The 14,680-nt window shown below is 45.4% G+C and overlaps 2 protein-coding genes across 2 annotated transcripts in view; one reads left to right on the top strand and one right to left on the bottom strand.

The window, feature by feature from the left end:
• LOC144934793 (guanine nucleotide-binding protein G(t) subunit alpha-1) overlaps nucleotides 1-10,423 on the bottom strand; it is an 84,555-nt gene extending 74,132 nt beyond the window's left edge. Inside the window, exon 1 of the mRNA XM_078860952.1 lies at nucleotides 10,403-10,423. The gene's annotated coding sequence lies outside the window, so the exon portion shown is untranslated. The remainder of the gene's footprint in view (nucleotides 1-10,402) is intronic.
• The window catches only part of PTPN12 (protein tyrosine phosphatase non-receptor type 12), a 68,086-nt gene that overhangs the window by 12,756 nt on the left and 40,650 nt on the right, over nucleotides 1-14,680 (top strand). Inside the window, exons 3-5 of the mRNA XM_078860951.1 lie at nucleotides 8,959-9,067; nucleotides 11,142-11,218; nucleotides 14,284-14,379. Coding sequence (XP_078717077.1) covers nucleotides 8,959-9,067; nucleotides 11,142-11,218; nucleotides 14,284-14,379 — 282 coding nt within the window. The remainder of the gene's footprint in view (nucleotides 1-8,958; nucleotides 9,068-11,141; nucleotides 11,219-14,283; nucleotides 14,380-14,680) is intronic.

A 14,680-nucleotide genomic window follows, 5' to 3' on the forward strand; every position in this document is an offset into this window, starting at 1 on the left:
GCGCTGTCAAGCACACTGTGGGAAGTGTTACACCGGCAGCATTAACCAAGGTGGCCACTGGATTCAAACAGCGAACTTCTGCAGCAAGCGGTGAATATGCTACCATCGGGCCATGTCACAGACCAACAATGCATCGATTGAACAACTAATGTACATTTTTTACTCCCTATACATGCATCTAATTGCATGCAAAGGAAAATTATGTTATATGAGTTCGCGTGACCCCTCCAGCCACAGAGCCCACTATATTTCCTTGTGGGAGGAAACCAAAGAACATCCACACCTATGAGGAAGGAACTACATTAGTAATGAAGCGAATATGAAATAAAATTGAAACATTGTAACAAGTCGTCGAATCGTCATTGGGGAGGTGGGTGTGAATCTTTATACCTTGTCAATAAACTTAGTTGGTTTTTCAAACCGAGATACCAGGAAGTGTTTACATGCCAAACTGGTTATCGAGTGAAATAGAGCAGTGCGATGGGTCTCACAAAGGGTTCCCATTATAGTTTTTCACTTGTGCAAGACGAAAGATGGCATTCCATATTATCGTCACCCTCGCCGCCCTCTGCTCGTTCCGAGGAGATTTTGATGTCATTCCTACTCTCGATGTTCCGCTGCTGTGCATTCACTTTCTGCTCATTCCCAGCATCAAGAGCGATTGCAAGCGAGGGATTGGTGGGAGAAATGCCATTTCTACGAAAAATGACACATCCCCTAAATTGGTTAGCACCAATAACCTTTTTACCCAATTAAAATTATATATGCATCGCGAGTCGGTAAACGAGGCCACCTACGTTGATATAAATGCAGAAACCCACGCCCTTGTAAACGAAACACTGTGTTGCATTCATCTGAGTTTTCATTATGAAATCGCTGAGAGCGGGCGGCGCTGTTATTTCTGCGGTAGGGCTTCGCTGAATTAACCGCTTTTAGAAAGGGGGCCGATCGGCGCGGGTTCAGAGCAGCCTTTGATGAAATCAAAGGGTGCCGTGAAAGCCTCGCTGAAAGTGTACCGGGGAAGCGGCCAGCTTATCCTGTGGTCCCCCACTCGCAACACACAAATGACAAAAAAGGAAGGCGGCCATTGACTGCGCAGTAGAGGCCAGATGGCTGTGTGCTCTAAGGTAAAGGGCCGACTCCCAGTGCACTTTGGGGGAATTATCCTTGCTTGTTTCACGGATGTTTAATTGTCCCACGGCTATTCCGCTCGTCTTTGCCGAACGCTGTCGTCAGGACCTTAGAAATGTGCAATGTGGGAGTTTGCATTGACCGCCACTGTTAAGATTCGCCCAAAAGAAACACAAATCCAAACCCATGCACACAAACGCAAAGACGGTTGTGGCAAGTGCTCTTCGTGAGTAATTATTATGGCTACCACGGTGCACAGGGAGGAGGTGCGTTCAGCATTTGTATTACTCAGTGATGATGTTTACACACCCTGCCAGGTACACAATTAAGGGATGGGTCGGCCTAGGGATGAGATGTGACAAAAGCCTGTTTGAGTTGCTGAACCATTTAAGCATCGTATAAATGCAATTCCTTGTCCTCATCCCCTGGGAGTCACGAGTTCGATTCCGGTATCACTTGCCAAAGTTAATCCTGGTGGGGAATCGAACTCGGGTCACCGGGTCCAGAACGCAGTGCTGTAACTTCAACACGACCGCTCACACACGCACATTTCCATTGACGCACAAAACACGCGGGATAAGGGTATGCATTCCTTAAGTGCAACGGTCATCATCACAAGACACAGAGCTCGTAGGGAAACATATGTCGGGGTTCGTTTAATGCGTAGCCCAGAAACTAGCTGGGGTGGTGGCTCTGAACGGATCTTAGAACGTGGATTGACAGTCGGTGCCATGGCCCTAAATGCCCTTATTATGTTCAGAGGCTTTTCAGGGCTATTCTTAATCTATATAAGCGAGGAATGGCGGAGGCCATATGGCGTCTAATGCTTGGCAGCATCTGCACGTCACGTAAGCGTCGTGCAGTGGTAGCACTATCCCTCTGAGCAGGAACGACCTTGGGCACCTTTTTGTGTTGAGGTTCGTATGTTCATCTGGGTTCTCTGCATTTGTCCCGAAGCTAAAAAAACATAAAATAAAATTGGTCTTGCCCAAACTTTTCATTTTGAGGACCATTTTGATTGTGGACGAGGTTGGGTGTGCATTCTTTTTTTTATCAGAGAGCCAAAATGAAGAAAATAAAAAGTATGTGCAGAAATGGATATTACCAGGGGAGTTCTGTAGCCATAAAGTTTGTGTTGGTGTCTTAGCACAGATGGCGAGGTTTCTCATCGCTTCGGTGTTTAACTCCCAGGAGCTGGTGACAGTTTATTCTAGCAAAAGGAATAGCTGTGGACGGAGGACAGAAGCCCACAAATAATTCCGTTATTTAGACAAACACTACGCTCGCTCAGCCGCCGGTGTGTTTCGAAGGTCAATCCAGGTCTCCATTGTCACTTTGTTGATGATGGAAATATTATCATAATAACTTGAATTTATTTCCGTGTACTTCCTGTTGCCAATCCACCGCTGGATGAGGGCCTTCCCACGCCTTGCTTGTCGTGGTGGGTTATTGTTGCCATACTTCACCACGCTGCTCAGTTCGGGTTGGTGAAGGCAAGGAGCAGAGATGGGTGGGAGCGCACGGTGCACCAGATGGATTTTGCTGCACTTTCCCCTGCGCTGCCCGCCAACTAACCCAGCAGCAGCCTATTTTCACCTGCATTATACTGGTAGGAACCACCTGGTTCCACCAGTCCACAGGGGATTATTGTGTCCGTCCGTCGTGCAATGGGAGGGGTGGGGCTGGGTGGAGAGGGGAGGGTGGAGAGGGGCTGGGTGGGGGGTGGGAGGGGTGGGGCTGGGTGGGGAGGGGCTGATCATCCCGTGGTGCCCTTATAAAACTCAACGTTTAACCTACACACGCCGGCTTGTGCCCGCCCTCACAGTCGGGCATATTTGCGGAATACACCACGCCGCCGTTGACCCTGGCCATTGACCGAGCAACCCAACGTTCCACCAGCTCCCTCCGCAGGAATGTGTTTCAAGGGTAGTTGCCAATCTAAGTTATATCGGGTGCTCTCTGTGGGATTTGATCGTAGATTTGCTCACATGAATGTCGTCACGAAATGTTCAAAGCGCCTAAATACGAGTGCCTCTCAAGATGCTGCTCATGGCGACCATACGAACATAGACAGGACACGCAAATGGTCAATTGACGTTCACATTGAGTCACGTTGGTGACTTAGTGATTGATACTCGCGCGCGGCGAAAGAATTCCCCGTCATTTCCAGTGACAGTGTTAACATTGCTGTAAAATCTTTGCGAGTTTACCTCTTTTTTTTCTTTCCCCGAGGCAGCTGCCGCTTCGAAAGCGAAGCATTCAAAACATTTAGCTCTTACCAACATTCTAGGATGGAAAATGTTCGCTGCTTTAAATAATATGACCATTCATATGCGTCATCTGAGCCAGGCCAGATGTTCCCATTTTTTTTCTCACTGGGCCAAAGAAATGCAGCGTTCGACTCGCTGACGAGCGGATTTTGGGAGGTTCGCTGGTCGTACAGTAAATTGTTCGTGTCTTGGTAAAACGTTACAAGCCGGGGATTTATTTTAGCGGGGGATTTATTTTCTCTCTCTCTCTCTGTTCGACTCGCAATGGCTTCCTCCCTTGGCCTTTAAAACTTCCAGCACAGCTGGTGCGCGCTGGCGGGCGGGCAGGAGTTTGCCGGTCTCTGCGGAGGAAATGTACAGTGCTGCTACGGGTCACGGAACTCTCCTCTCCAGGCTCAAAGCAGCGATGTCTCGCTCCGATGTGCGTCCGACACACGCGTCCAGAGACCAAGAGAGGCACAGGTCACGTGACTCTCCTCTCCAGGCTCAACGCAGCGATCTCTCGCTCCGGTGTGCAGATGGCACACGCGCCCAGAGACCGAGAGAGGCACATCGGCTCGCAAAACCACCGTTTGCTATGTGCGCACAGATGGAACTTATAATTTGACGGCCAGGTCAATGCACCTTTGGGGTACGGGCGGGGAGAAGGAGGAGGGGGGGGCGGTCAGTGGCACATTTGTGCAGCGCACGGGCGGTCTGAACCCGACGACTCAAATTTGATTAGCTATCACGGCTAACACCATCATTGACGTGGTTGTGGGGGGAAGTCTTAATCCAGCAGTGGATTATTGTAAGTCACCCATTATAATTGAGGGAAATTTCCACCGTTGAATTACATCCACATTTTATCTGAGCATAAGACATGACCAGAGAAAAAGTGGTCTTCGGAAGTGCCGTATATTTTGAACTTATTTCGCACCGTACGTCGCCAATCGTGCTCATCGGAGGTGCGGGGCAGGTGTGGGAAGGACAAGAAACGTAACGCAACAACAAGCAGTTCTGCACTAATCCGTAGAATAGAGGAGTCAACCGGACAGCGATTGCCGATTCCCCGCAATGTTCGCAATTAGCCAGCCGCACGGATAATAACTGTGGAATTTACCCTCGGTAAATGCGCATAGCAGGATCCGCTAATATCGTCCAATACATCATCATGGTTAATATGAGTTTCACTGTACTGTGAATGAAAAAAAAATCAAACAAACATTCGCTCTTTGATGTACCCACTATAACATTATTATAAACGCTGTTGAATACGTCTCAACGTTTTCGTAATGTTTCTTTGAAGGTATTTATTTTTAAAAAGCAAGCTGACCGACTTGTAATGAGAATTTGTTTTATAGTTTAGGGCTCCGCTATTTATCTCTCCGCTGTGAAAATAATTCTAACATTTTTCTTTGTTTTACTTTGAAACGCACAGTCTGTTGCGCTTTTAACGTGAAACATTTCCGTCGGTTATTTTTGACGGGACTAATTAGTGAAAATGTTAAAATTGAGCATCAAAGTTGAGTAATTATACTTGTCGACTGCTTTAATTATAAATTACGTCCTCGTGTTCCGTAACTTTACATGAGGGATTTTGTAAATATATTGCGTATATTTTTTTAAGCTTGCTTTGTTTCTCTATTTTTTTCCTCCCCCTCCCCGCGCTCGAGTAGATTAAACGACGTGCGGTTTCCTCTTCGGCGTTTTCACGTAAAGAGTACTTCGATGTCGCGAGATGAACTTTGCGATCGGGGAATGCGATCTTAAAAACGCCATATAATAATTGCGTGCGTTTCAATAGTATTTGCAAAAAGGCTTCGGGGCCGGGTCCGCTCTTCAGTTTTCTGTTCCTCGACGAAAAAAAATCAACGACGTGGAATGTCGTGGTGAGATTAGCGTGGTGAGCGGTTCGGTGAGAAGTCTTCCAAGTGTGTCATTCGGATTACTCTCAAACGTGACTCACTCCGCAGACAGCCTTGCCCTCGCCAAAAAAAAGTATCGCCACCACAAGGGTTAAATATTGAGCAGTGACTACAATCGGGCACTGTAAATGTCAAAGTGTCGTGAGTTCCTTCTAACGGCCACAGCCTTTCCGTTTCATTTCCATATATCCGCATTACGACATTTCAATTTTTCAACGGGTTCATTTAATTTCCAGCTCCATCCCCGGCAGTGAACTCGGGTCACGGTGGGTCAGTGTCTATGCGAAGTGGCGACCAAGTGAGAGAGAGGGTTTTTTTTTGCCTGCTCGAAGCCAGCCAAGCCCCCGCTTCACGTCGTCAGCCGTGACTCAGTGGGGCACGCAGGCCGGATAGCGGTCAGGAGGGCGCGGGCGAATCTCTGTGTGACGGTGTGACGCTCATGGCGGTGGTGGTTGTATGACAACTCATTCTGATGCCTGCCTCTCCGCAGACACAGAAGATGCTTTGGCGATGAATGCAGCGTACGGTCGTGATTAATAATTCTGGCACTTCCGTTACAATAAACTGTTGCAACTACCCCCATCTACATCCCCAACCGGCTTGGCTGGGTTAATGGTTGTTTATAGACGTATTTACTTTCCTCCCCGCTCGTCCTGTTTCTCTCAGAGTAGTGCAGATTTTAAGAGCGGAAGTGTGTCATTCTTTTAGTTTATACAGTAGAGGTGTAATGATGCAATGGGGTGTCAGCGATTCATGTAGAGTATTAGGCTCGTAATTAATACAGCAAATCACGTATGGAAGATTTTTATTTTTTTTGAATCTTATATCTTGCTTGGCATGGTTGGTTTAGTACGGTTGATTAGCAGGGCTGCCTTCATGCGGTGCATCATAAGTTATATATACAGGGGGTATAGGCTGCTGCGGGGCTACTGTTTGAGCAGCAGAGGGCAGCACAGCAAAATATTTGTTGAACTGTACTTTCTCTTTCATCATGGGACCTCCTTTGCCAGTACCAAAATATGATAATAGGTTTTACCCATTTTCTTCCCAGAAAAAAGGGTAAAACCTAAATGCTCACCCCGAGCTCTCATTACTCTGATAGTGCATTGTCTTTGTGCTGTGTACGCCTTTTGGCGTCCTCTGGTCTAACACCGTTTGAGACGAGGCTCAAAAGAAAGCTGTCTCTGATGTGGACCAATCAGTTTCAAGGACAATGCATATATTATCAGTGTTTTTTGTTTGCATTCTGACCACAAGTATCGTGGTTAATGCAGACATGATTCCTTGTAAAAGGTTTCATTTTGGTGTTTTAACATCTTAACACCTGTTTTGTTGGCAGAAAAAATGGGAAACCCCTATTATCTGTACTTTTCTCCATTCTCTTTCTCCCTGCTTCTCACCGGCCCGCACTGAGCAGCCTGGTGTCAGTTATGGCCAAGTGACTCAATTCACTAGGTTCACCGTTACGTACATGTTATGTATATCGTTTATTGTTAAATTTTAATCACAGTTCCTATGATTACTGTTGTTACATTGTTTTTATAGCTTTATTTTGGTGATTTCGAAAACATGGTTAAGCCATGTTTCTTGCGGAAGTGCGGAGTTGGCCTGATAACTTTAATCTAAATTGTTCTATGGATGTTATTGTTTGACTTGCATGACACTGGGATTTTTGCACACAGCGTTGTAATACGGTGTTTTTTTCTGGAAGATTTGCTGGTTTATCCAGGATGTTTCTGTTGCGCGTCGTCGCTTTAAGATGTTCTGTGTTCATATTTAGTTTGTTGCGGTTGCACCCGACTCAAGAGCCGCATGGCTCACAGGGCTACACCTAATAAATGAAACTTGAAACTTGAAACATGACCAGCACGGCACATGGAAGCCCTCGCACACAGTCGATTTAAAAGTGCCTCGGTTGGCGAGATCTTAACTACCTCGCCTCGTATACAGGACGACGTTGGTTCGACCCCGACCCTGACACCTGTATATTTGGAATCTGCATGTTCTCCCCGTGGTCGTGTGGATTTTTCTCCAAGTCCTCCAGTTTTTCCCTCCACATTTAGAATGAACATGCGTTTAGAGTATTTGGCTGCTCTATACGTTTTCACACGATAAGCCAGTTTAACACGGAGGCTTACAATAAGCCACTTCGTTGAGCTATCATTTGTGGCCAGGTCGCTTCTGAAAAAGAGCTGCATAGCTCAGTGGGCCTTTCCTTGTAAAATTAAAATATAAAAAGGGATGCACATGTAAATATACTGCAAAATCTATTTTAGCAAAATACATGTGTGTAATTGATGTTGCTGCAGTGCTTTCTGCTGTCCACCACGTACTCCCACAACCTAAAATACCTCTTAAATGTATGGCGGTACCCATCTACGACCTATCCATGCTCAAACCCTGCTTGGCTTCCAAGATCTGATTAATTATTTGGTGATAGTGATCGGACAGCATCCGGCGCATTCCAAACCGATTCGGTCATAGGCCGCCACATCCGATGTACAGTTATGATAAGTTAAAGTAGACTTTGTTTCAAAACAAAACAGTGTAAGCAGTATTGGCCACAAATATACCAATGCTGAAATATTACCTCTAAATGACTCAATTGGGATTACACGTAGAAAATTGCCTCCTTCCTGCAAAGACTTGGCAGGAGCATCCTGAAAACAAGTCTTGAGGCTCGGTGGGACTTTCCTGGGTAAATAGCATAATATTTATAAAAAAATAACCAGGTGAGAACTCAAGAGACAAGGATATTCACGTTTGCAAGAGTAACCTGAGTTGGTAAAAGCTACGTAGGTAAAAAATAATAATACTAAAATTAAATAATAATAAGTGAAAATAACTCAATTAAATCACGAGGTTTCGGAGGCAACACAAGTCTTCGTCTTCAGGTGGGACCGTCACAGCTAAATTTACTATATCAAGTGACGGTCCCACCTGAAGACGGAGACTTGTGTTGCCTCCAAAACGTCGTGATTTAATAGAGTTATTTTCATTTATTATTTTATTATTATTTTACCTACGTGACTTTACCGAAAAAACAAAATGATTCCTTGCAGTCACGAAAGCTTCAAATCTAGAATTGGTAAAAGCTACTTCGTAGACTGCTGTGTCTGATGTATCCACTTTTAAGAACCTCGGATCGAGTGGTCACAGTGGAGGGTTCACGTTCTTTCCTGCATTGCCGTTTACATCCTGTGGTAAGCGCCGTGCGCGTGTATGTGTTTTTGCGGTTTGCGTGCGCGCGTGTAGAAACGTGCAAATGAAAATTGTTGCCATTCCACCACTGAGAAGATACATATCCCCCTTCGGCCACTGCCCTTTATGTCGTAAATCCATATTTCAAAATCCCTGACATTGTGGTACATTTGGGAGAGATTAGGTCTGAGTTTTAATGCTAAACTTATTGGTTTTAATAAATGCTTAACATAATCGTCTGCTCGTTTTTTTCCATGGGTTTGTTTTGAATGTTGTCTTGTGCTAAAAAGCTTCCGGCATATGGGTGACTTTGATTTGCGTGGACCTTGCGATGCTCAGTCTTGTCGGCTCGCCATGCTCCTTCCTGATCCCCCGGATCGTGGCTTTGCCATCCCCCTCCCCTTCCCTGTCCACCCCTCCACCCACACACCGTCCTTGTGTTCCTGCAGAGGCTACGCCGCCAGTCGATGCGCTACCGCAGTGACCGAACCTACCCGACTACCTCCGGGGAGAACGAGGACAACATGCGCAAGAACCGCTACAAGGACATCCTGCCATGTGCGTTTGCGGCACGCTGTTAGCGCCCCACCCCCTCCCCCTGTCACACGCGACATCTCACGTCTTTCACTCTCCGCCGACATCCGAATTCTCGGCCTCGGATGACCCGAGCGGGCTCTCCTCCGCTTAATGCCTTGCCGTCGCTAAATGCTTCCTTGACCAAATCGCCCCGAGTGCTCCCGATCTCGCCAGATCTCGAAGCGGGGATTTCAGCCTGCGAAGTGATTGCAATAGGGACCATTGTGCATATGCAGGTTGTTATAGGATGCTGTGGGACTACGTGGTGGGCAGGAGAGGGCAGTGCAACAAAATCAAATGTGTGTACAGTACTTACGTGCTCCCACATCTAGACTCTCTGCCTTCAAAAACCTGCACAAATATGGTCAGACAACTCCATAACCTGCAGGATATTAGAGGTTCCTGGGCGATTTCATCATCGGTTCCTTACATATACATACGCTTAAATATAAGTGTGTGGTAAGCCTTTGGGGGCAGTCCTCAGCCTCTGTTAAAGGGACTACATTTAAAGGCTGTTGGCAATACTGTATATCTGCATTTAAATAGCCTCAGACGCTGTGTACTCTGAGCGGGACCCTAAACACATACCTGACCTCGTCCTGTTGGACTCCACCGTTTAAGTCAATGAAATACAAGTTGTTTTAGTGATGGCTTGGCGCCACTACAGCAATTATGTCTGTTGGCTAGTGTCACCAAAGTGGGTGTAGGGCAGATGTGATGTGGAGCTCGTTGGGTGTGCGAGTAAATGGTTTTGCGGTCTCAAAGCTGGTTAACATTGCGTGTACAATATGCTACCGTATTCACGCACAATCGGTTGGCATTCACCTAACATTGCAAAGCAATCATTACGGTCATAGTATTTAAATTGGGGACTTTGGCTACTGTTAACAAATTAACAGCTTCTACACCAGGTGTTCACAACATAGCGGGCAGCTTGAAGTTAGTTTCCTACGCCCGTAGGTGTTTTACAACGCATATTGGACTAATTTTCACCAGTACAGTTCTTCCTGCCAATTCTTCCTCTCGATTTTAACGCAGCAGTTCACGCCTAAATTTTAAATGGAGCATCCTGAAAGCGACAAAATGAACGTAATTTCGCAAACGCTACCGTGGACAATCTGCCAGACAAACGACAAATAACAGCGTTCCAAAAATATTCTTGGCAACGTTTACTCGCCACATACGAAATCATTTCTCGCACCGATTACGTAAGGCTGGCACCGTGGTGGTGTTTACGGAACGTGGCTCTTGTTGTCTCGTTAGAACGCCATGGTGCAAAATGCCATTCCGCACGTGCTTTTCAAATGTACACGGTACCTTCTGCGTGCGGACTTTTATCGTAACGCCAATCCTAGGACAACCCCCAGGGACGCATTTGCCGAGCCTCTGGATCCATAGTGCGCCATACGCCCACACGCGTGCCCTATGAACATCCGCCCAGCATCGTGGAAATGTCCCTACCACCGAAAATAAACCCCTTGTTGAGCCGAGGCCAAGCGCAGCCTGACGTAGTTGGTTTCGTTCGTGTCATAATTTAAGACGTCCTTTGATGGAGCAAGGTTTGATTTGCTTTCATGTTGCGTACGTTTTTGCACGTTCCAAAAAAAAAGCCGTCAGTTGTTCTGCCAGAACACTGCTGCCCTCCACACGTGCAGAACTTGAACTGGAAGGGCGCCCCCTCTTTAACCGCTGCCAGATTTCTAAATCCTTTCCCAGCCACATTATTTAAATATCCATAAGAACTTAATTATAGGAATATTGAAGGCAGAGTGAGCTTCTAGCTCTGTGCAAACGATTCCCCATTGCATCCGTGGGAGTTGAGTAAATGAAACATGGGGTGTGGTGTAGTGCATGAATTTCGTTATAAGTGACTTCATTAGAATAAGATTTATTTTACTGATGTTGAATGTTAAAGAAAGAGCGTCGGTCTATAATCATATAAAAATGTTTGCACGAGTCTCAAGAGCGAGTTGAATCTATTGAATGCTGCTTGCATTACGGGTGTATGTTTTAACGGTTACGCGTCTGTTTCCCGATCATGGCTGTGTGCGTGCAGTTGAACACAGTCGAGTTAAATTAGCCATCCAACTCCCTGCTGTAAACTCTGATTACATCAATGCGAACTTCATAAAGGTAAGAAAGAGAATTCTGATGTTAACGTACAATTATAGCGTGTCCTTGAAATACCAGGTTCATTCAGCGTTGGGGTGCCCAAGTGTATCTGTGTTCGTAACAAACCCCCGTTATTTACATGAACGCCAATTTTAGCCCATTGACAGCGATTCATGTTCTTTACAAGAACCACTATCCAGGCTTAAAATCCCTGCTTAGCTCCAGCGATCTGATGAGATCGAGCGCTTTCTGAGTGATTTGGCCAGAGGCAGTCGACCATAACTCGTGCCTACATTGTTTTCTGACTCCCACGCAGCCCCTAACCCCCCCAGAGTAGTAGCAGCAGCAGAGGGAAAGGGGAGTGCAACGGGCAGGGGAGACAGATATTGTTTGTGTCTGACCCCCTAGTAGCCGCTTTGCTCAATGAGACTGGGGATGCAGATCTGGACCCTGGTGCCATTCCTGGATCGTTCCTGGCCTGGCCAGTTCCCAGTGGTCATGGCAAAAGAGTTTCATCCAAAATGTCAAATGTTTGTAAACGTTCTGGGAATAAATTACAGACAGTTCATCATTAGTTTGTACAATTTTTGCACGCTCAGCGCTTGAATATAAAGGTGGACTGTGTTGTATCTCAATAGGTCTCAAGAAACGAGTCTCTTCTTAAATTCGAGTTTTCTACTTACAATCCTTTTTTTGTAAGGGTGGAAAACTATTTTTACTTCCAGCGTTGGATTGAATTTGTTACTTTTTGGACAAGCTGAAATGCCTTACCATCGGCATGAATCGTTCAACACCACGCTAAGGAATCAGGTCCCATATGTGTAGAGTTAAAGCCTCAATGCTGAGCGTTTTTTGCCCTGCACCCTGCTCACAAATATGTTTTTTTTCCCCCGTAGACTTAAACCATTTTCATAGTAAATTGTTTGGGTGAAATATATTCTGGTGGCATATTTTATATAATGCTATACTTTATTTATTTATAATGCCACATCATAACCGCTTGTGTATTGCTTTCTGGAGCTTTGTTTAGTTGTAAAAACATTGCAAAGCACAGGATGTTTAACCATGCTAAGTGCCCTGTGAAACATGAAGCCACCTCACTGGAAATGGTAAAAAAAAATGTGTGCTTGGAAGTGCATGTTTTCCTTTGTGCTGTGTATTTGTGCGTTCCTGTACACATATACATTACTTGGTGTAATAAATGCATATTGCGAGTGGGTGCTTTGATATATGATGCACAAATGCACGTGGATTCCGATAGGTGCATGGTGTGTTACGGTCTTTTTTTACTGTAAAGCCACTTACTGGGGTCAGTGGAGCCTGAAAAATAAAGCGTACATAAATACCTTTGTTACATGTAATAACGAGGTCAAATTTAATTAATTCCGGTATAATTCTAATAGTGTAATGGCTCACTCGTGAAATGGGCTTTTTCCAGTTTGCTTCATTCAATCAATGGTTAATGGACACCTGCGTAAGAGTTTACCACGCTGCTGCTTTAATAAATTACATAGCTGTCATGGTCTGTGTGCTGTTTGTGCAAACGGCCACTCTACTTTGTTTACCAAAGTGTGATTGTGAAGCTTACATTGACCCTTGAAGGGTAGTGCTTCACCAGGGGTAGGAAATAGTATAGAATCTGTCAGTTTTTATTTCTTTGTCATGATTAATTGATTTTAAATCAATTCTTACATTTCGGATGCATCCATCGATTGTGCAACTAAGAATCGATAATTTACTATTAGTACAAATTGCTTGGCGAATGTCCTTTTAGCATCATGGAAATCATAAGGCATAACAAACAAGACAAACCTATGAGACAAACAATAAGACTAAAAAGAGTTAATTATTGCATCAATTCGTAATAGCACGTACGAACCAAAACAACATATGAGACAGAAGACAGAGAATATAAATGCAACTTAAAACCAAATCAAAACAATAATTAATTCTGGAATTGAATCGTGACCCTGAAACCTTGCAATTCGTTTAATGACTTCATCCCAAGGGAAATCATTATACAGTATGCCTCGTTATTATTAAAAATGCAAACAAATTATGATGATTTTATAACTGTGTATTGGGTGTCGGTGGTTGGGAGGTGAGTGCTGAGCTCTGCTTACACCAATCCAACAAACCAACCTCGCCCAAATGAAATTGTTCATCCTGTTCACGTGCCTCGTTATAGCAGGAACGTGGCACTCTTCCAACACCGAGCGGAACGGGCTGATTTCAGTCGGTACGCCAAGGTTTTGTGAGAGGGGGCTGCACAGCGCAGTCCTGTTACCAGAGTCACGCATGCCAGCACAGCCAGTCTTAACAAACACGCGCACACTTCCGCCACTTTCGTACGGCGTGACACGTGCCAAAATACCAAGCCTTCCGAAACAAGCTTGTAGCGGCAGGCTCGCGCGCTCAAGCGGTGATTTCATAAGAAAAAAAGAGAATTAACTGTATAACATGCTGTTATTTGGATTCGTAGGGCGTCTCAAATCGACAAATTATCAAGATGCTGTAAATAAACAGTGGGCTTATCTATTGTGAGGAAGTAGTCGGTCATAGGCCTCGGTAAAACAAAGTGGGGGGGGGGGGTTCTTGAACTTAATATGAACAGGGCAGCGAAGACCACAGCACAGGTGACTGGGGGAAATAAGTTCCAGAATATGGGGGCAGCAGAGGAGAATAGCCGAGAACTGTTTCATTGCTCACGGCAAAACATTTGATCAAACAAGCAAAACATTTGACGAAAACCCATATTAATGTTCAGAATTTCAATAAACCAATCACTTTTGCTTATGACTGAATTAGCATTTACTTATATAAGTCTGTGCGCAGATTGGTAAGCAAGGAAATGTCTTCAGCTGATTAGCGGTGGATTGCTTCAATGTCTCCGTTGAACTTTCGGAGTTCACAGTGGTTCATTGCCTATGTGGTCAACGGTCAGGTCATTGTTTCGCGTGCGGGGCTTTCTTGGCATGGCAAGACGGCAACAAACACGCACGTGCGATACGTCACTGAAACACTGTGTTTGCATGGAGTTGGCTGACGATGTGTGTGTGTGCGTGCGTGTGCGTGCATGTGAGCAGGGCGTGAGCAATCCGCGGGCGTACATCGCCACTCAGGGCCCCCTGCCACACACACTCGTCGACTTCTGGAGCATGCTCTGGGAGCACAACGTCAAGGTACCTCCACATGCGGCCATTGGCTGGCCTCGCTTACATTTGTATGTACGTCGAACTTCTTTTGCACCGTACGTAGCCAACCGTGCTAATTGGAGACGCGGGATAAGGACAACACATTAAACACAAAGTTCTAAAGGAATGAGTTTTCAATTTACATTTAAAAGTGACATCCTAATAGCGAAAAGAAGAACTTTCCAAAGGGCCGCAGAAGCGCATCTAAGAGCACGATGCAGTGACCATCTTTGTTCAATGGTTAGCCAAAACTTTTATGGTTACGATGACCCCTACACGGTAGAACTCT

This window comes from Lampetra fluviatilis, chromosome 11 (genome assembly GCF_964198595.1).
Source record: "Lampetra fluviatilis chromosome 11, kcLamFluv1.1, whole genome shotgun sequence".
NCBI classification, from domain to species: domain Eukaryota; kingdom Metazoa; phylum Chordata; class Hyperoartia; order Petromyzontiformes; family Petromyzontidae; genus Lampetra; species Lampetra fluviatilis.